This window comes from Rhincodon typus, chromosome 12, assembly GCF_021869965.1.
Source record: "Rhincodon typus isolate 14 chromosome 12, sRhiTyp1.1, whole genome shotgun sequence".
Taxonomy (NCBI): domain Eukaryota; kingdom Metazoa; phylum Chordata; class Chondrichthyes; order Orectolobiformes; family Rhincodontidae; genus Rhincodon; species Rhincodon typus.
The window spans coordinates 1,093,864-1,110,868 of record NC_063343.1 but is presented as its reverse complement, the minus strand read 5'-3'; the positions used below and the strand labels follow the sequence as shown (position 1 = coordinate 1,110,868).

The following is a 17,005-nucleotide window of genomic DNA, read 5'->3' as shown; positions in this document are numbered from 1 at the left end:
GCACAAGAAGAACATTAGGGAAGAGTTGGGTGGGGAGGGGGGGCAGTCAGGATAAGTGGCACTGAAACACGAGCAGCTCCAACACCCTGATGACTATCCCTACCCTCGAGTCCCACCATTGATTCCAATGGGACTCCGTTCCCACCAATTGGAGCAACTAGCTTGACCCTCGATGCTCTGACTTGTGTCGTGTTGCTGGTTTATGATCCATTTTATTGTTTGTCCCCTGCCTCCAACATAGTCTTGAGTTAACCTCGTCAAAAGTTTTTTGAAATGCCATGTGCATTGTATCTGCTGCATTACCATTGTTTTCTTTTCCTGTTTATTATATTTTGCTTTCCAGGGCCATGATGTCATGCTCCATGTGTGTAGTGAGGGAGTGGGCAATCTCAGGGCCACCCATTAGAGAGCTCCCATGATCAAGTACCATGATCCCCGGTGAGCTACTGGCGAATCAAGACCTAAGTTCCACCTCACCTGAAACTGCAGGCCAATCAGGTACCTACGGCCTACGCCTAGACATTGTGTTGGAGGCTCAAGCTTTATGGACTTAAAGGTGTAGGGAGGGGTTTTGGCAAATGGGGTGTTGGAGGCAAGGGCAGGGGAGTAGCGTTCACCCTCTTGCGCCTCCCCTCCATCCCTGCTCCCCTTTGACCCAGACTTGGGTGGGGGCAAATGAAGGAACTCTACCCCTACAACCAAGCCAACAGGCCGGCTACACTGGTTTCCCGGCTGGAAAACCAACCGCTTCTCTCACCTGCTGAGAAAGTGGGAAAATTGGGCCCACGATGAGAAGGGCGTCAATTTGGGCTGAGTTGAGATGTAGCACATGGAGCTACTCAACCAGGTGCTGAGGTGACAGGAAGAGGGGTGACTATCTCTCCAAGGCAAACTCCCCCAATTATTCACCCTTCTCACCACGTTCCTCACTTCCTCCACAGAGGGGATACCTGGGCCCTAGGTACATTTCTGTTACATCATCAATGTTAACATTCTAAGATCTTTTCTGGTGTAACTTGGTCCTTTTTGAACTCATCTTTCTTATGTTGTGCTCATCCAGCTCTACACCTTGTTATCTATGTTGCAGCCGAGGTACTTTTCCCTAGTTGGGCTCAGGTCATGTTGGGGGGAATACTCCAAGTTGCTGGAGGGGTTTGGCGGTATCTGCTAACCACAGAAAGGCAGAGAAAGGCACTGTCTTATGGGGGTATTGTGCGCTGTAGTTACAATGCCATCTGCTCTCCATGTGAGGAGGAGGTGGTGCTGGATGGAGGAGACAATGAGGGGGAATGTTTACATGTGAAAGGAGTACAATTGGAATTTGAGTAACAAAAAGGGAAAAACCGCAAGATGTTTCGGGTCAGGACCCTTCTTCAGAAAAAAAAGGGTCCAGACCCAAAACTTCAGCTTTCCTGCTCCTCTGATGCTGCTTGGCCTGCTGTGTTCATCCAGCTCTACACCTTGTTATCTCAGATTCTCCAGCATCGGCAGTTCCCACTATCTCTGAATCAACTGCAACGTGTTAGCTTTTAAACAGCTCCAGACCGGGCTCAGCACGCTTCCCAAAGCTTGTTGTTTCAAAACAAAATGGAGGAGGTATTCCCTGCGCACACATCGATCAAATTTGGCACCAGTGTTGACATTGGTGACATTGGTTCAGCAAACCCAGGTACACACAGGGTACACAGTTGCGTGTGTGAGACCCCTCCCATGGCCTCATTCACTTTTACTCTGCAGGTACCGCTGCCAGAAGTGGCACTACACAAATTAGTTTTACACTCACCCATCTAATTGTGTTGGCAAGTTGCCCCAATTTGAAAAATGTGCAGCTGTTGCCCATGCCAGTTGCTGTGGAAATGGGATGTAAATGAACAACACATCGCAGGGAGCGGAATATCAATATACAGTGGCGTTCTGTGGCTGGTGGTAGGACAGTTTCAGAACACCCAGATTTCCCTGTAAAGAAGCAGGGTAAGCATTCTGAGAATAGGGCATGGACTGTGAAACTGTGGATGAGGTACATGGAGTAGGAAGTCACAGTTAGTAAAAGAGACCAGATAGAGGGATTCTAGGAGCAGTGGCAGGGTGGGAAGATTGGTGCTTTGTTGGGATTGCTGGGAAAACAGGTGAAGTGATACTTGGTAAGAGTAAAGGAACTGAATCTCTGTGAAACACAGAGGGCTGTGGGGCTTGGTAGCAGAGTTTAATTCATCCATGCTCAGCAGAGATCAGTTTTGTAACATATTTTTGTTGCATTAACAACTTAGTGAAATTTTATTTGAAGTATGATTTGTCTTCTAATTAATACCTGAATTGTGTTTTTTTTTGTTACAATAAAGATTTTTAAAATAAGATATTATTTTCTTTGTTGTCATTGTAGAAATGCCATACTTTTTAAAAACGTATCAGTCTTGATGGAAATCACAAGTACTGTTCTGCAGTGTAGATTATAAGGGTTTTATAACTAGTTGGTCATACTCATAAAAAGCCACAATAATAATAAAGATACTGATAGCTTTAACAGCATTTTAATATTATTGTTTAAATAACAGCTTTCAAAACATTTGAATCTTGTGAAAATAAACTCATTGCTGTGTTGATACAGCACTTAATTTTATCAGTAAGATTATAATACTTGTCATATTTTAGTGAAAGGTCACTACAAGACTTGAGAAAGCAATAAATTAGCCCAAAAAACCAGAAGCGATTGATCAGAGCTGATGCTATAATGCCTTATAATTTTGCTTATTGATACATATCTCTCTCATGTCACACATTAAAGACCATTCCCATAAGCAAATCTTTGTTTCCTAAAAATCTGATCAGGGATGTAAAATTCAGTTCTGGTAAGGATACAAAAGGAATGGCAGTAGATAGGCTTCTCGTACAATGTAATGGATTTTGTTTTAATCCTTCAAGTTGATTTTTTTTGTACCACTATCAAAGTTGAGTTTTATCTCCAAATATATGGTAACACAGCACTGTCATTGTAGTTAGCGAACAGGATAAGACATAAGCGTTCATGTTCTCTGGCACTTTAGAAAGCAGGAAATAAATGTGCTATCAGATTGTGGCACATACAATAATCTATTGAAAGAGTTTATTAAAGGAGCAACAGACAATGAAGAGATTCTAGAGAACTTTCAGCTCATGCTCAGTCCCAAAAATAACTAATTATTTTGTTCTTTTGTTTTAGTGGTAATTTTAAATCTGGAGGAGCAGTAAAAGTGTAATTCTGATCTCTAGATGCTCAAAACAACTTGAGGAATTGACTCTTTCTTCACTGGAGCAGTTAACATGGGCCAAATGGCCTCTTTTAGTGCCATAAATTTTTTATGTTTCTATTTCAAACAACACTTAAATCAGTACCACATACTGGTAGAGGTGCCAAACCCCACAAGGTGCCAGCAATGATACTCTGGGAAATGACCACACAAAACAGTATTTCATTTATGGTATTTAAAGAAGGCATGGTCCAATACTCCACAATAGTTTTGTCTCAGACTGATTAGTATCCTCTGATTTGCTATCATAGAGCTTATTACTGTACATATTTAATAGCTGACATGGAGGCTATCTATGCTCTTAAAAATTTTAAGATGTCTGCTTTTTAAACAACAACAACTCTTGGCTTGAAGGTTGAGTTCAACTTCAACTCTGGAGATATCAGCACATTATTTAGGCTTCTACGCCATAGAATCATTGAATCCCAACAGTGTGGAAACAGGCCATTTGGCCCATCGAGTCCATGCCAACCCTCTGAACAGCATCCCACCCAGACCCATCCCCACCCCCTACCATATCAATATAACCCTGCATTTCCCATGTCTTATCCAGCTAGCCTGCACATCCCTAGACATTATGGGAGGAGCACCCAGAGGAAACCCATGCAGACGTGGCGAGAATGTCTGTGTTGAGTTTGCACAGTCACCCAAGGGTGGAATCAAACTTGGATCTGTGGCACTGAGAGACAGCAGTGCTAACCACTGTGCTGCCCCTTTCAGTCCTATGGGAGAACTGAATAGTCAAAGGTGCCATCTTTGGACGAGACATTAAACCAAAGATTTAATGAATGGGAAAGATCCCACAGCACTATTACAGGAAGACCAGGGAAATTCCCCTAGTGTCCAGGCAATGTTTATTCCTCAGCAAAAGTAAAACTGATCATCTTGTCACTTAATTACTACTTACAGATTGGTTGCATTTTGCCCAATATCACAACGATATTTCATTGGTTGCACAGCATAATTTCCAGAGGAAAATGAACCATGTATGCACCTTCTATACTTGAATGAGATGGGCCATTTTCCACAGTTGCTACATCAGAAGAGATGCTTTTTGACCTGGGGCTATATTTATACCTATTGTAGTTCAAAACTGGGATATAGAGAAACTGATGGTGCCTTCAATTGCTCAGTCAACTTTGCAACTGGACTCTGCCCCTGGTGTGTGGACCCAATTGATTGGTAGTGTTACCAAACAGTTAACATTAAATTGATGGACATTGTACAAAGTCAGCAGTTGGGTGCATCATCTGTAGAATGCTATATCCAATTAGACCTGTAAGATATGGATGGATACCGTTGAATGATTGGCTTCCCAAAACATAGGCTTAAATTGACCAACAGTCATATTAAAAACAAATGTAGGTTTTCTGAAATGTAATGAAAGCCATCACATTGCATACTTACCAACCACTCATGTTGGTAAAATTCCAACAATTTGGCATGGAAGCCTCTTGTTTTGAGTGGAACACTAACTTTGAAGAAACAAATTATCAACTTCTTGCACGTTCAGAACGCTCCCCGGCCCCCCACCTCAAGGTATGGTATTCATAGCTGTATGTTAATAACTAGATCGCATTATGAGTGATATCAAATGATTTCTGATATCAAGGGACTGGGAACTGTTGGAAAAAGGCTCTAGTAAAGACCTGCTGAACTGTGCCTCTGTACAAAATGTAAATAGTTCCTCAGTTTGCACTAACATGGTGTCCAGTCCTCATCTCTGTCTAAAATTCCCAAAATATGTCCAGGAGATTTTCACATAGTGACTGTGGCAGAATGCAGAAGTTGACATGATGGGACAGATGGGACAGGTGGCACAGTGGTTAGCACTGTTGCCTCACAGCACCAGGGACCCGGGTTCGATTCCACCCTCAGGCAACTGTCTGTGTGGAGTTTGCACGTTCTCCCCATGTCTGCGTGGGTTTCCTCTGGGTCCTCCGATTTCCTCCCACAGTCCAAAGACGTGCAGGCTAGGTGGATTGGCCACGCTAAATTGCCTGTAGTGTGCGTGGGTTTGTAGATTAGGCGGGTTATAGGGGAATGGGTCTGGATGGGATGCTCTGAGGGTCAGTGTGGACTTGTTGAGCCGAAGGGCCTGTTTCCACACTGTAGGGATTCTATGAAAGCTGACCTCTTCCAGAGCCCTTCGACATGCACAGGGTCCTGATAAAGTCACCCACTGGATCTACTGGTGTTGTCACTTCAACAGCAACTGAACTACCTCCAGATTCGATCTGAAGCCTGAAAGAGATCAGGACAGTGCACTACCATTCATAATCAGCAGGAGCAGAGCCAGTACCATTCTGATTAAGCACAGGTCTATCCAAATATAATAAGACCTTTGATTCATTTAATTTAGTGGTGCAATTTTATAATAAACTGGAAAAAGCTTAATCAGCACCACTAGGAGCCAGGGGAGACTAGTAATCATTTCATTAACTATCTGCATTGCCTCGTTGCTAATTACCAATATAGAATATTGAGAGATAAGCTCATAAGAGTCTGCATAATGGTAAAGTTGCTGGTTGAAGCTTTAGCAGAATTATTGTAGTTCAAAGAGGACCTTACCTTCATAAAGTATTCAGACTGCACTGACATTTGCAACCCAAACAGATTATTTTTATCAGAAGGGACAGGGAAGTTTGCTGGGCACAGACTGTTTATTCAAACTCAGCACAGTTTATCAATGAATGGGCTGATAGACTCCCAGTTAAAAAAAAAGACAGAAACAATGGGAAGAGGACAGAGACACTGAATGTTCTTTGAGTCCCCACCATGATGGGAAAACCCTTCATCAGAGCAAAACCTGCTCAAGCCTGAAATACCAGGGGCACCAGAGGCCATTCCACAGGCAGTTTGCTGAAGCTGTAATGGGCTCCCATAGCATGGGACAAAAAATTTAACAAACAGATCACTCTAATCTACAACTGTTCAAGTAATAAATGAAACTGAAGAAAAATAACGTATTCTTCTTAGGAGAAGTATTAGACCCACGAGTTTATTGGCAAGAGAACTATTTTAAACTGAATATAATAGTTGGTGTATCCATTCTTTCAGATGTCAAGTGCGGGTCAAGTTTTAATTTCTCCAACTACCTTCCATTCAACTTAATGGTGCAGCAGGTATTCCATAAGAGTGTTAGCCAAAGCTATATATCAGGAGGGAGATCACTGACACTTTGCATGTTATTCTTAACCTTGATTGTTCTTTATTAAGCAGAGAAGCTTGCATGACTTTGAATTTTCTTTACTTACCAGTTGAAGCTGAAATGGACTCAGAACAAATCAGTGTTCATTTGAGGAAACACCTTTCCTAGGACCACAGGAGATTACAGTAGACTGAGTGCTTGGCAGCGCAGTGTAAAGACAACAATTTCTTCCTCAACGTCAGCAAAATGAAGGAGCTGGTCATCAACTTCAGGAAGCAGAGTGGAGGGCACACCCCTGTCTGCATCACTGGTGCTGAGGTGGAGGTGGTCAAGAGAGTCAGGTTCCTGGGAGTGCTGATCACCAACAATCGATCCTGGTCCATTCATGTCAATGCTACAGTCAAGAAAGCACCCCAATGCCTCTACTTCTTCAGGAGGCTAAGGAAGTTCAGCATGTCTACAAAGACTCTTACCAATTTTTATAGATGCACCATAGAAAGCATCCTGTCCAGATGCATCACAGCTTGGCATGGCAACTGCAAGACACTACAGAGAGTTGTGAACACGGCCCAGACTATCAGGCAAACCAGCTTTCCTTCCATGGACTCCACCTAAACTTGCTGCTGCCTCGGGAAAGCAACCAACATCATCAAAGACCCCTCCCAGCCCAGTTATACTCTCTTCCACCCTCTTCGATCAGGCAGAAGATATAAAAGTTTGTATACACGTACGAACAGATTCAAAAGCAGCCTCTTCCCCACTGATATCAGACTTTTGAATGGACCTCTCAAATGTTAATGTTGATCTCTCTCTGCAACTTCTCTGCGGCTGGAGTACTGTATACTGCACTCCGTTCTGCTACCCTGATACTCTTTGTATAGCACAATCTGTCTGTATAGCACAATCTGTCTGTATAGCACATAAATAAACTTTTCACTGTATCACAGTGCATGTGACAACAATAAATCAAACTCAAAAACAGATTGTGCATTTCTCCTGAAGGAGAGACTCATAGAAACGGGGAAATGTTGCATCAAGGATGAAGGTGACATACTGCAAGATGACATTCCAGAACTTGCATTATTCTTAAAGGAAAAGAGTAGAAAAGGATAAAGATACAAATGCTGCTGATGATTTGTTGGAAGAGATCCTGAATTTTGCTCGATTCTTCGAAGACAGCATAACTGATAACGTTGTCCAAAAGCTCTCTCAGTTTATTTGAGAAGAATCAATGTTTGTTGAAGAACATTATAAAAGAAATAAATTTGTCTGCCTGTTCCACTGAAGAATCCAGTGTTTTAATCTCACAAAGCCACCATCGCTGCAAATTGGGCAGGCCTTGACACACTGTGGGAAAATCCTTCCGAAATGTCAGAGGTGCTGGGAATGCTCCTGATGGGTAGCAGTAGACAAAGAGCTTTAAGCTGCAAAACAAGTTGAATGAAATGTTTGTAGCATATTTCCAATACTAAATAGATTCTTTTTTATCTTTTTCTGGTTCTTTTAAACACATATCATTGTATAAAGGTGGTGTCTTTTATATTCTTTAAGAATTTATTGGTATTGTTGGTTAATTATTCCAAGCATATGTATCATTTTCTTCTCAAGGATATTTAATGTTTCTTATTGAAGGTGTGTGACTGAGTGAGTCAGGTAAGTGGGTAAGGAGCATGTGAATAGTCAAGTATCTAGATAGGGTGGAGGTTGGAAGGATGTTTGGTACGCTGAGTACAAGGATGAAGGGTGGCAGTTGGGTAGAATGGTAGGTGGGTGAAGCAGTAGGGTGTGTTAGGTGCGAGTCTCAGAGAGGAGTTGGTGGTTGGGTTTGGTTTGGGTTGGGAATCAAGTTGAGGGGAGCATGGGAAGGGTTTTGATGGGGAGAATCGTGTCAGAGGGTATTGGTCGGATCAATGGAGAATCGGGGACAGTCACTTGTGTAGTTATCTAGGAATTAAAGCAGGTTTTAATCTCTGTAATCTTGCCTGGTTAACTGTTTATGTAAATGAGTGACAGCATCCAAAATCTCCAGTTTGAATTCAGTGCTGAAGACACAAAAACAGAAATTGCTGGAAAGGCTCAGCAGGTCTGGCAGCATTTGTGGGGACAGATTAAAGTTAATGTTTCGGGTTCAATGGCTGTTCTTCCGAAGAGTTGAAGGCTGTTTTGGAAGGTTCTAGATGCCAGTGATTACCTATCAGACGGTTACAATTCCAGACAATTAGTCAGCAATTGCATAGTGAATTCCTCATATTCCAACAACCATCTCCAGTCAAAGCTGCTGAAGTGACAATCTTCCTTTTGGAAGTTCTGGGTCATGATGTCCTTCTTATTATGAATATAGCTGTTGAGAAAATACCTGATTACAGAGTAAAGTCTTCTAAATCCTCAAGCAAGCTTGCAGATCACAATACTACAAAGGAGCTTCCTGTAAATCCCAATTCAATGAAATGTCTAAAGATAAAGAAGAACCTAGGCATAGTGTAGCCAACCTTCTACATTCATATCAGACTGATTAAAATCTCTCATTGCAATCATCTGCCAATCTCGGCAACTGGACTGTTTCAGAACATTATTATCACCACCTTCCCTGGCAAGCTGTAGGTTATTTAAAGATAATGCCATTTACTAAGTAGAAGGATTTCTTTCATCTCTAACTCCATTGCTTTAACAGCAGAAGCCCTGTTTGTACAGAGACAAAAAAAAACTGCAGATGCTGGAATCCAATGTAGACAAACAGGAGGCTGGAAGAACACAGCAGGCCAGGCAGCATCTGGAGGAAAGGAGCAGCGAATGTTTCGGGTAATAATACACAGGCATAGAATTAGCCTGTATTTGTCACATACCTCCTGAATCGGCTAATTTCAGATTGTCAGTGTTATCTTCGTAAGTGTACAGGGCCCTGTGGAGAGAAGGAATTCAAACCAGTTAATCGTGTTGCCACCACAACATATCCAGCCCACCTGAATTTAAAAAAATTGGCAGAAATTAAATAAACTAACTTCAGTGCTACAGTTACTCTGCATGTTCAGTGATGCACTGTAGTTCAAGATTCTGCAGTTCTCTAACTGACTACAGCATTGTTACATATTCAATTTCAAAGACAAAGGACATGGAGATTCATAAGAGCAAACTGTATAATTACACCAGGAATCCCACAATTCTACAACACAGTAAACTGAACTGTATCGATGCTTAAGTAACCCCAAACATAAGAGAGCACAGAACAAAGAAAAAAATGCCAGTTGTCTATCGCTTCCAGACCTTGCGTAATAAATCCCAACAGGATACATTTATTTGGCAGCTTCAATGTATTTTCACAGAAAGTGAAATAAACTCTTTCCTTTCAGTCCTGTTCCTAACTAACTATTTAGTGGGGGGCAAATAAATATTGAAATGACAAAGTACAAGATTACAATAATTCCAGAAAGTGAAAATAATCAGAGATTAGAAACTAGAGAATGAATGTTAAATGAAATATTGGAGAGATATACACAGAAGGCTTTGTGAGGATATAAAACAGATAGTAAGGTGGAGGGAGCTAAATGCTTCTGTTTTTGCCAATTTTGAACGGGAATAAACTGCTCATCTCAGAGAAAACTGTATGTAATAAATGGAAAGAATGACAAGGAACCAAAACTGTGGGCAATTTATGTTGGATGTGAAAGATTAAAACTCACTTAAATCTACTGGAAGATATTTCTACATGTTTCTTTTTAACGTCTCTTCAAAGATAATCAAATTAAGACTTCAGAACAATTATCAAATATTACATCCTTCATTAAGTTATTCTTGATGGAAAACTTTCCATAATATGATGCTTCCATTGAGTCAGCTACACAGGAATTATTGTAGTCCTGTACTTTGTTATTTCAATCTGCATTTACCCTCCACTAGCTAGTTGGTTAGGAACAGGATTGAAGGTAATGAACTTACTTTAAATACATAATCAGTCAACATAGCAACAAACACTTTTGCAAGTTCTTTTGTGTGTCCGTTGTTCTGTGAAAGGCAATAAAGGTCCTTTTATCCTTGTTTAGAGCTTGCTAATCTTATATTTGCATCAAGTTCTACATTCAGAATCACAGTTTAATAAGGTGTCTGAACCAATATATTTGCATCCCTTTCAGAATTTTTAACAGTGGGATCATGCTTGACCACATCTTTGTTTCAAGGAATAGAAAATCCTAGGCTCCATTGTTTGATCCCAGCTAATGGGAATACTAGATCATAGAGTCATACAGCATAGAAACAGACCCTTCAGTTTAACCAGTCCATGCCAAACATAATTCCAAACTAAACTAGTCCCACCTGCCTGCTCCTGACCCATATCCCTCCAAACCTTTCCTATTCATGAACTCATCCAAATGTCTTTTGAATGCTGCAATTGTATCTGCATCCACCACTTCCTCAGGAAGTTCATTCCATAACTGAACAACCCTGTGTAAAAAATTTGTCTCATGTCTTTTTTAAATCTCTCTCCTCTCACCTTAAAATGTGCCCCTAGCCTTGAAATCGCCCATCCTTGGGAAAAGTGTGACAGATCTCAGAGTAACCTGGCCGATTGATGACAAGTCTTTTTTGTGCAATTTTGTTACCGTGACCAGTCATTCAATATATTTGCAGGAGGTTGCCAAATGTTGTTTAAATAAAACACAAATTTATTGAACAAAATACAAAAATATATTACTAAGAAAATTTAGAATGATCTGAACATAAATACCAAAGACAAACCACCTTTTCCTCAGCACCATCCTTTATAGGCATTCAATCCCAGAGACAAACAACTCCTACCTTAATTTTTTTTTTTACTTAGCTGAAAGGTTCCAAGTATTTCCTTTTGCTGACTTTCTACACATTCATCAAATGTGATTGTCTCCATTGCTGTGTATCCCTGAGATACTCAAGCACTGCCTACTTTATTGAATGTTCCTAACTGAACTTAAAGAAAAGGTCCTGTCTACTTAAACTTCTACAATAGTTTTAAGACCAGGCTTTCAGAGCTGGTAAGAACTACCACAAACTAAAGTGCCCTTAGAGTCATAGAGCTGCACAGCACAGAAAGAGACCCTTCAGTCCAACTCATCCATGCCAACCAGATATCCTAAACTGATCCAGTCCCATTTGCCAGCATTTGGCCCATATCCCTCTAAATCCTTCCTATTCATATACCCATCCAGATGCCTTTTAAATGTTGTAATTGTACCAGCCTCCACCACTTCCTCTGGCAACTCATTCCATACACGCACCACCCTCTGCGTGAAAACGTTGCCTCTTCGGTCCCCTTTAAATCTTTCCCCTCTCACCTTAAACCTATTCCCTCTGGTTTTGGACTCCCCCACCCCGGGGAAAAGACCTTGTCTATTCACCCTATCCATGCCCCTCATGATTTTATAAACTTCTACAAAGGTCACTCCACAGCCTCTGATGCTCCAGGGAAAATAGCCCCAGCCTTTCCAGCCTCTCCCTATAGCTCAAACCCTCCAATCCTAGTAACATCCTTGTAAATCTTTTCTAAACCCTTTCAAGTTTCACTACATCTTTGTTAAAATAAGGAGACCAGAATTGAATGCAATATTCTAAAAGTGGCCTAACCAATGTCTTGTACAGCTGCAAGATGACCTCCCAACTCCTATACTCAATGCACTGACTAATAAAGGCAAGCGTACCAAATGCCGCCTTCACTATCCTATCTACCTGTGACTCCACTTTCAAGGAACTATAAACCTGCATCCCAAGGTCTCTTTGTTCAATAACACTCCCCAGGACCTTACCATTAAGTGTACAAGTCCTGCCCTGATCTAATTTTCCAAAATACAGTAACTCACATTTTTTAATTAAACTCCATCTGCCACTCCTCGATTCATTGCCCATGTCATGAATTGCAAAACAACGATAGTACAGAATAGCTACTACATTTCCCCACATGAAAATCACCACACTTCAAAGATGATCAATTCTCAAATGCTTGATACAGTACAACCCAAGCTGCTATTTACTGCAAATGCTACACATGGAGAGTCCACTATAATTACATATTTTCCCATTTCATGCACAGGAAGGTGGAGAATAATGCTCCCTCTGTCCTGTCCAAAAAACATGTCTACCCACAAGCTTAGAAAGACATTCTACTGCATTGACAGTGTGTACATAGATTGATGTGATATGTCTAGCATGCGGTGAAGAGTTAACATGTTTCTTACTGTGTGTGCACTTCTCTTTTTCAGCTTACACCGCTGATTAGTCATAACACAAAAATGAATACAAGCCTCAGTTGCTGACATAGAATTTCTCGACTGAAGTCCTCTGTCATGCATACATATAGCAACACAAGAAACTGGATTCCTTGTGGAGTTATCCAACTCTTCCCAAATTTAGAACCACATAGATGCCATTCATTGAAAATTTTCATAAAATATACCTTCATTTAATAGGATGAAGTAAAAAAAAAACAAATTTTTAAAAGTAAACTCCTGGCTCTGGATCTTCATCTAAGAATCCATGGCTTCTTGGCTGACTGTAGAACATAATTTCACCCTTCCCTGTTGAGCAATGTTGATGGAAGGAAAGATCAGAGAGAAGGGAACTGGATGGATGAGCAGAGATGTGTAAAACCCTCCCCAAACCCTCCGATGCCTTGACAGTAAGAGTGCGGCTTAACCCAGAGAAATCTAAAGCCAGTTATGGGCACATTCAAGTCATTGATAACCCACTTTACAATTACATCCAACTATTTCAGCCTCTATGCCACTACATTAATGTTACTGCCTCCCTGGTAGCTTGGCAGTCTCTTAAAAGAGCAGAGATATTACTAGAATACTCAACTAAAAAGACAATTGGAGTTCAGGTTGTGTTATACAGACTTGCCCTGATCTGCTTCTGGCAGCAACTTGAGAAAAATGAGCGCACTTTAGGATGGTAACTATAATTGCAATATTTGAATATCCTTTGCTACTGCATTTAGGCATATGCTCCACAAATCAGATGCCAATCTTGTACCCACTAGATATCACTCAGTTAATAAAAAAGTTTGTGTAAGTTAGAACGGCTTCATTTTAAATAGGGTCAACCTCAGGGAAGCTGTCTGCACTTTCTCCTTTCACCCGGAATGTAGCAGCCAGCTCCACCCATCTCTCGACAGCTCATTAATAGTGTTGTGTCTCCTTCTGTTCCCGGTTTAGAGTGTCTGCAGGAATAATGTTCTGATTAACAAAGTCATATTTGACCAAAAAACATCTCATCCATAACTGCAGTGTTCATTTAAACTAATCATAGTGCAAGGTTTATTTAATATCAGTTTCCATCCAAAGTACAAAAAAAAGTTTATTAATAGAGCCTCTTCAGACACTGGAAGTGATCATGGTAAGAAATAAATCAATAACTTTGACAACTAGTTACTAATCAAGAGAACAGACAGTCACATGTGGAAACACAAGACGTTCCATGAAATGTTGAGAAGCGCTTATTAATATCCAATGTTATGACGTTAAATAAACCCTGCAATCTGGTTAGTTTAAATAGAAACTGTACTTATGGATTTGACCACAGATGACTTCATCAGAGTGCTAATCCTACATGCTTTCGAAACAATAAACAAGAATCAGAAACAGTTTTTGGCTTCAATTTGGTAACAAAATGGTGTGCACCCACCTCCCAAGAACTACATTGCATTTCCTGAATTCACTGAGGGACACATGACGTTGGCAGCATACTCAGTGCACATACAAATCAACATTGTTCAGTCTAGGAGCACCCAGAGTCAGCTGTACAAAATAGAAAATCTCCTCTGACTTCGATACAAAAAGTGTAATGTCACAGAGAAGCATGGCCCACATACACACCCATGCAACAATCCACATGGGGGTTCTGATCTCAGTCGTGACACTGCGAGGTTCTATAGGCAAAGACTTCATCCCTGGAATATTATTAATTACTCCTGACATGTGTGCTGCATCTCCCGACGGACAGTGCAGGAAATCCCACTGAACTCTCCCCAGATTGTACTGGAGTAGATCCCCGGACTGTGAGCTACCTACAGGGATGAAGCTTCTGGACAATGTGTGAACTGTGTCCGTGTCTGGGGCTAGTGGGGAACACCACCACCCCTATCCTCAGGTTAGTTCCATACTGACCAGAAGGACAAGCTGCCCATCTGTGTGTCTGCACAGAAAAACCCTTAAGGCAATTCAGAGCAGGGACGCTGAGAGAGTGTGGGGAAATGTTCAGTAAACAGGTGCTAACAGTGCAAACAAACAGCCTTGAGGTGCAGTCTGAGGGTGGGTTTGTGTACAGTGTCCCTCCTACAGCCTTTCAGTACTAGCTGCTGGTGCACATTGCCTGTTCACAGGAGAAGTGCCAGGATGATCGCAAACGGCTGGCAGATGGAGACTTCCAACATCTATCTGTTTGGGTAGTGCCCAACATTGGAGGTTGTTTGGAGTGAGCGGGTGAGTTTAATCCACCAGGGACAGAATCTGGTTTTCTGGTCAAGTTTCCTGACACTCAGCTTGTCTGTCGAGTTCAGGAAGACAGAAGTCCGAATATGAATGAGGTGAATTGTGGCATTCACAAGGCATTTACTCATCGCTAATCGCCATCAACTGGCATCTCCCTACGGCCTAGCAAGAATCTCCCAAGCTGCTTGTGAATAGCATAAGGAGGGAGCGAGAGGATTATGCACTGACTGAGATATGCCTTGCTGCTGCACACCTCAACATTGTTCACACACCCAGGAGGTTCCTTCTCTAGCCTCTGGGTGTGGAGGGAGTTAATATATACTGATTCAGAATATGTTAGACTAGCAGCAGAGTTTGACACAACAAAGCACATAAAAGGTGGCATGTCAAAGGGGACACAAGCTGCTGTGCAACATGCTCACAAAGCTCAACATGGAGCTTTGGAAAGTGATGATAGAGGCTCCAGCTTTCTTCCCCTCAGATGCCTGACCAGGAACTTCTGTCCTTACTGCCTCTGTGTACAAACTGACGGAAATTTGATTTCACTTGCTATAAGTTTTGCGGGTTCATCGTAAGCTGAGAAAAATGATCCTTCCTCCTCCAGCGCTACTGTTCTGAATGTTTGGGTCCCCTGAGCAGGTGTAAACAGACCACACAAAAGGCTAATTCAACTTGCCCATTGAGTCAGCTGGTGCCTCTAGCTGAATGGGGGGGGGAGGGGGGGGGGGGGGGGGGGGGGGTTGGAATTTAACTGAATGCTGTGTAAAATTATTTTTCTATAAAGAAATAAGAACAGTGCCCCTACCCTACAAGGACTTAATTTTTTTTTCCTGTCTGGAGAAACCTTTGGAATACGATTCCCTCTGTATGGCAGCTATTATTATCAGGTAGTTAAGAAAAACAGGCATCTCATTTAGCAGGGAAATGGTTTCAAGCAGAAAATGTTCTGCGCTGAGTTAAGTTCATTTTAGTTAGTGCATGTGCGTGTGTTGGTTAAAATGCTTTCTACAGTCAAATTAGGCACACATACTCTAAGTGTCCAAGTCCCCACTTGAGCTTGCTCAGTGAGGAGGGAACGTTGGAAGGAATGTATTCTCTCCAGGAGGGTATAAACAATCTCTGGAAGGGCATTTTGGAGGAAAAATGAAAAAAATCTTTGTACAGTAACTAGGTCAGGAGAATCACAACTTCAAGCAAAAGTGCAAGGTTTGTTTTACAAAATTGTGATACTTCCAAAGCACAGAACAGGAACTTGAATATGAAGCACACAATCTTTTCAACTCATTAACTGTAGGGGGTGTAGATACCATGGAAATTCAATCTGTGGTTATGGAAAACAAACATCCTGCTACCCAAAGGGCACAATACGGTAAATAAAAACCGAAAGAACTGCGGATACTGGAAATCAGAAACAAAAACAGAAATTGCCTGACAAGCTCAGTAGGTCTGGCAGCATCTGAGGAGGGAAATCAGGGTTAACGTTTCGGGTCCAGTGACCCTTCCTCAGAACTGGCACAATGTGGTGTCTGATTCTTTGCATGTAATATTGTTCACTGTTAGAAGCTATAACATGTCTGAACACAAGAATTAGCTTAATGCTCATTTGGATCAGTCTTGATACCAGCATCATTCAGTGTTTCTATGGCCATACAGGTTTTACATGGTTCTGAACAGAATGACTGACATCAAGGGAAGCAGATCGTGATTCAGTAAAAGTTGTATTCTCATTAACTGAACAGTTGAGGAAAGTCAAGATTAAATTGTTGCTAAAATAGAAGTTAAAAAGAATAAACCTTTCCATAATGTACTAGAAATATAAACTCAGGGACCAGGTTGTTCAGTCAGAATGCCTACTCCTGATTGCTCAAAAGCTGGGATTGTGTGTGTGTGTGTGTGTGTGTGTGTGTGTGTGTGTGTGTGTGTGTGTGTGTGCGTGTGCGCGCGCATATGCGTTTGCGCACACAAGTGTGCATTTGTGTGCATGCGTGCATACATGTATATGGCCTTCTGCTCCTATTTCTTATGCTCTCATGTTGAGATGCACATGTAAGAAATCATTCATTGGGCAAGGCACCGAAAGACTGCTAAATAAAAACCAAAAGAACTGCAGAACTTCT

General features: G+C 41.5%; 1 protein-coding gene across 5 annotated transcripts in view; it reads right to left on the bottom strand.

Annotated features, from left to right (window-relative positions):
* The window catches only part of LOC109929885 (drebrin), a 164,589-nt gene that overhangs the window by 49,973 nt on the left and 97,611 nt on the right, over positions 1 to 17,005 (bottom strand). For all 5 annotated transcript variants that reach the window (XM_048603994.1, XM_048603991.1, XM_048603990.1 and 2 more), the window contains one exon: positions 9,279 to 9,334. In XM_048603994.1, coding sequence (XP_048459951.1) covers positions 9,279 to 9,334 — 56 coding nt within the window. The remainder of the gene's footprint in view (positions 1 to 9,278; positions 9,335 to 17,005) is intronic.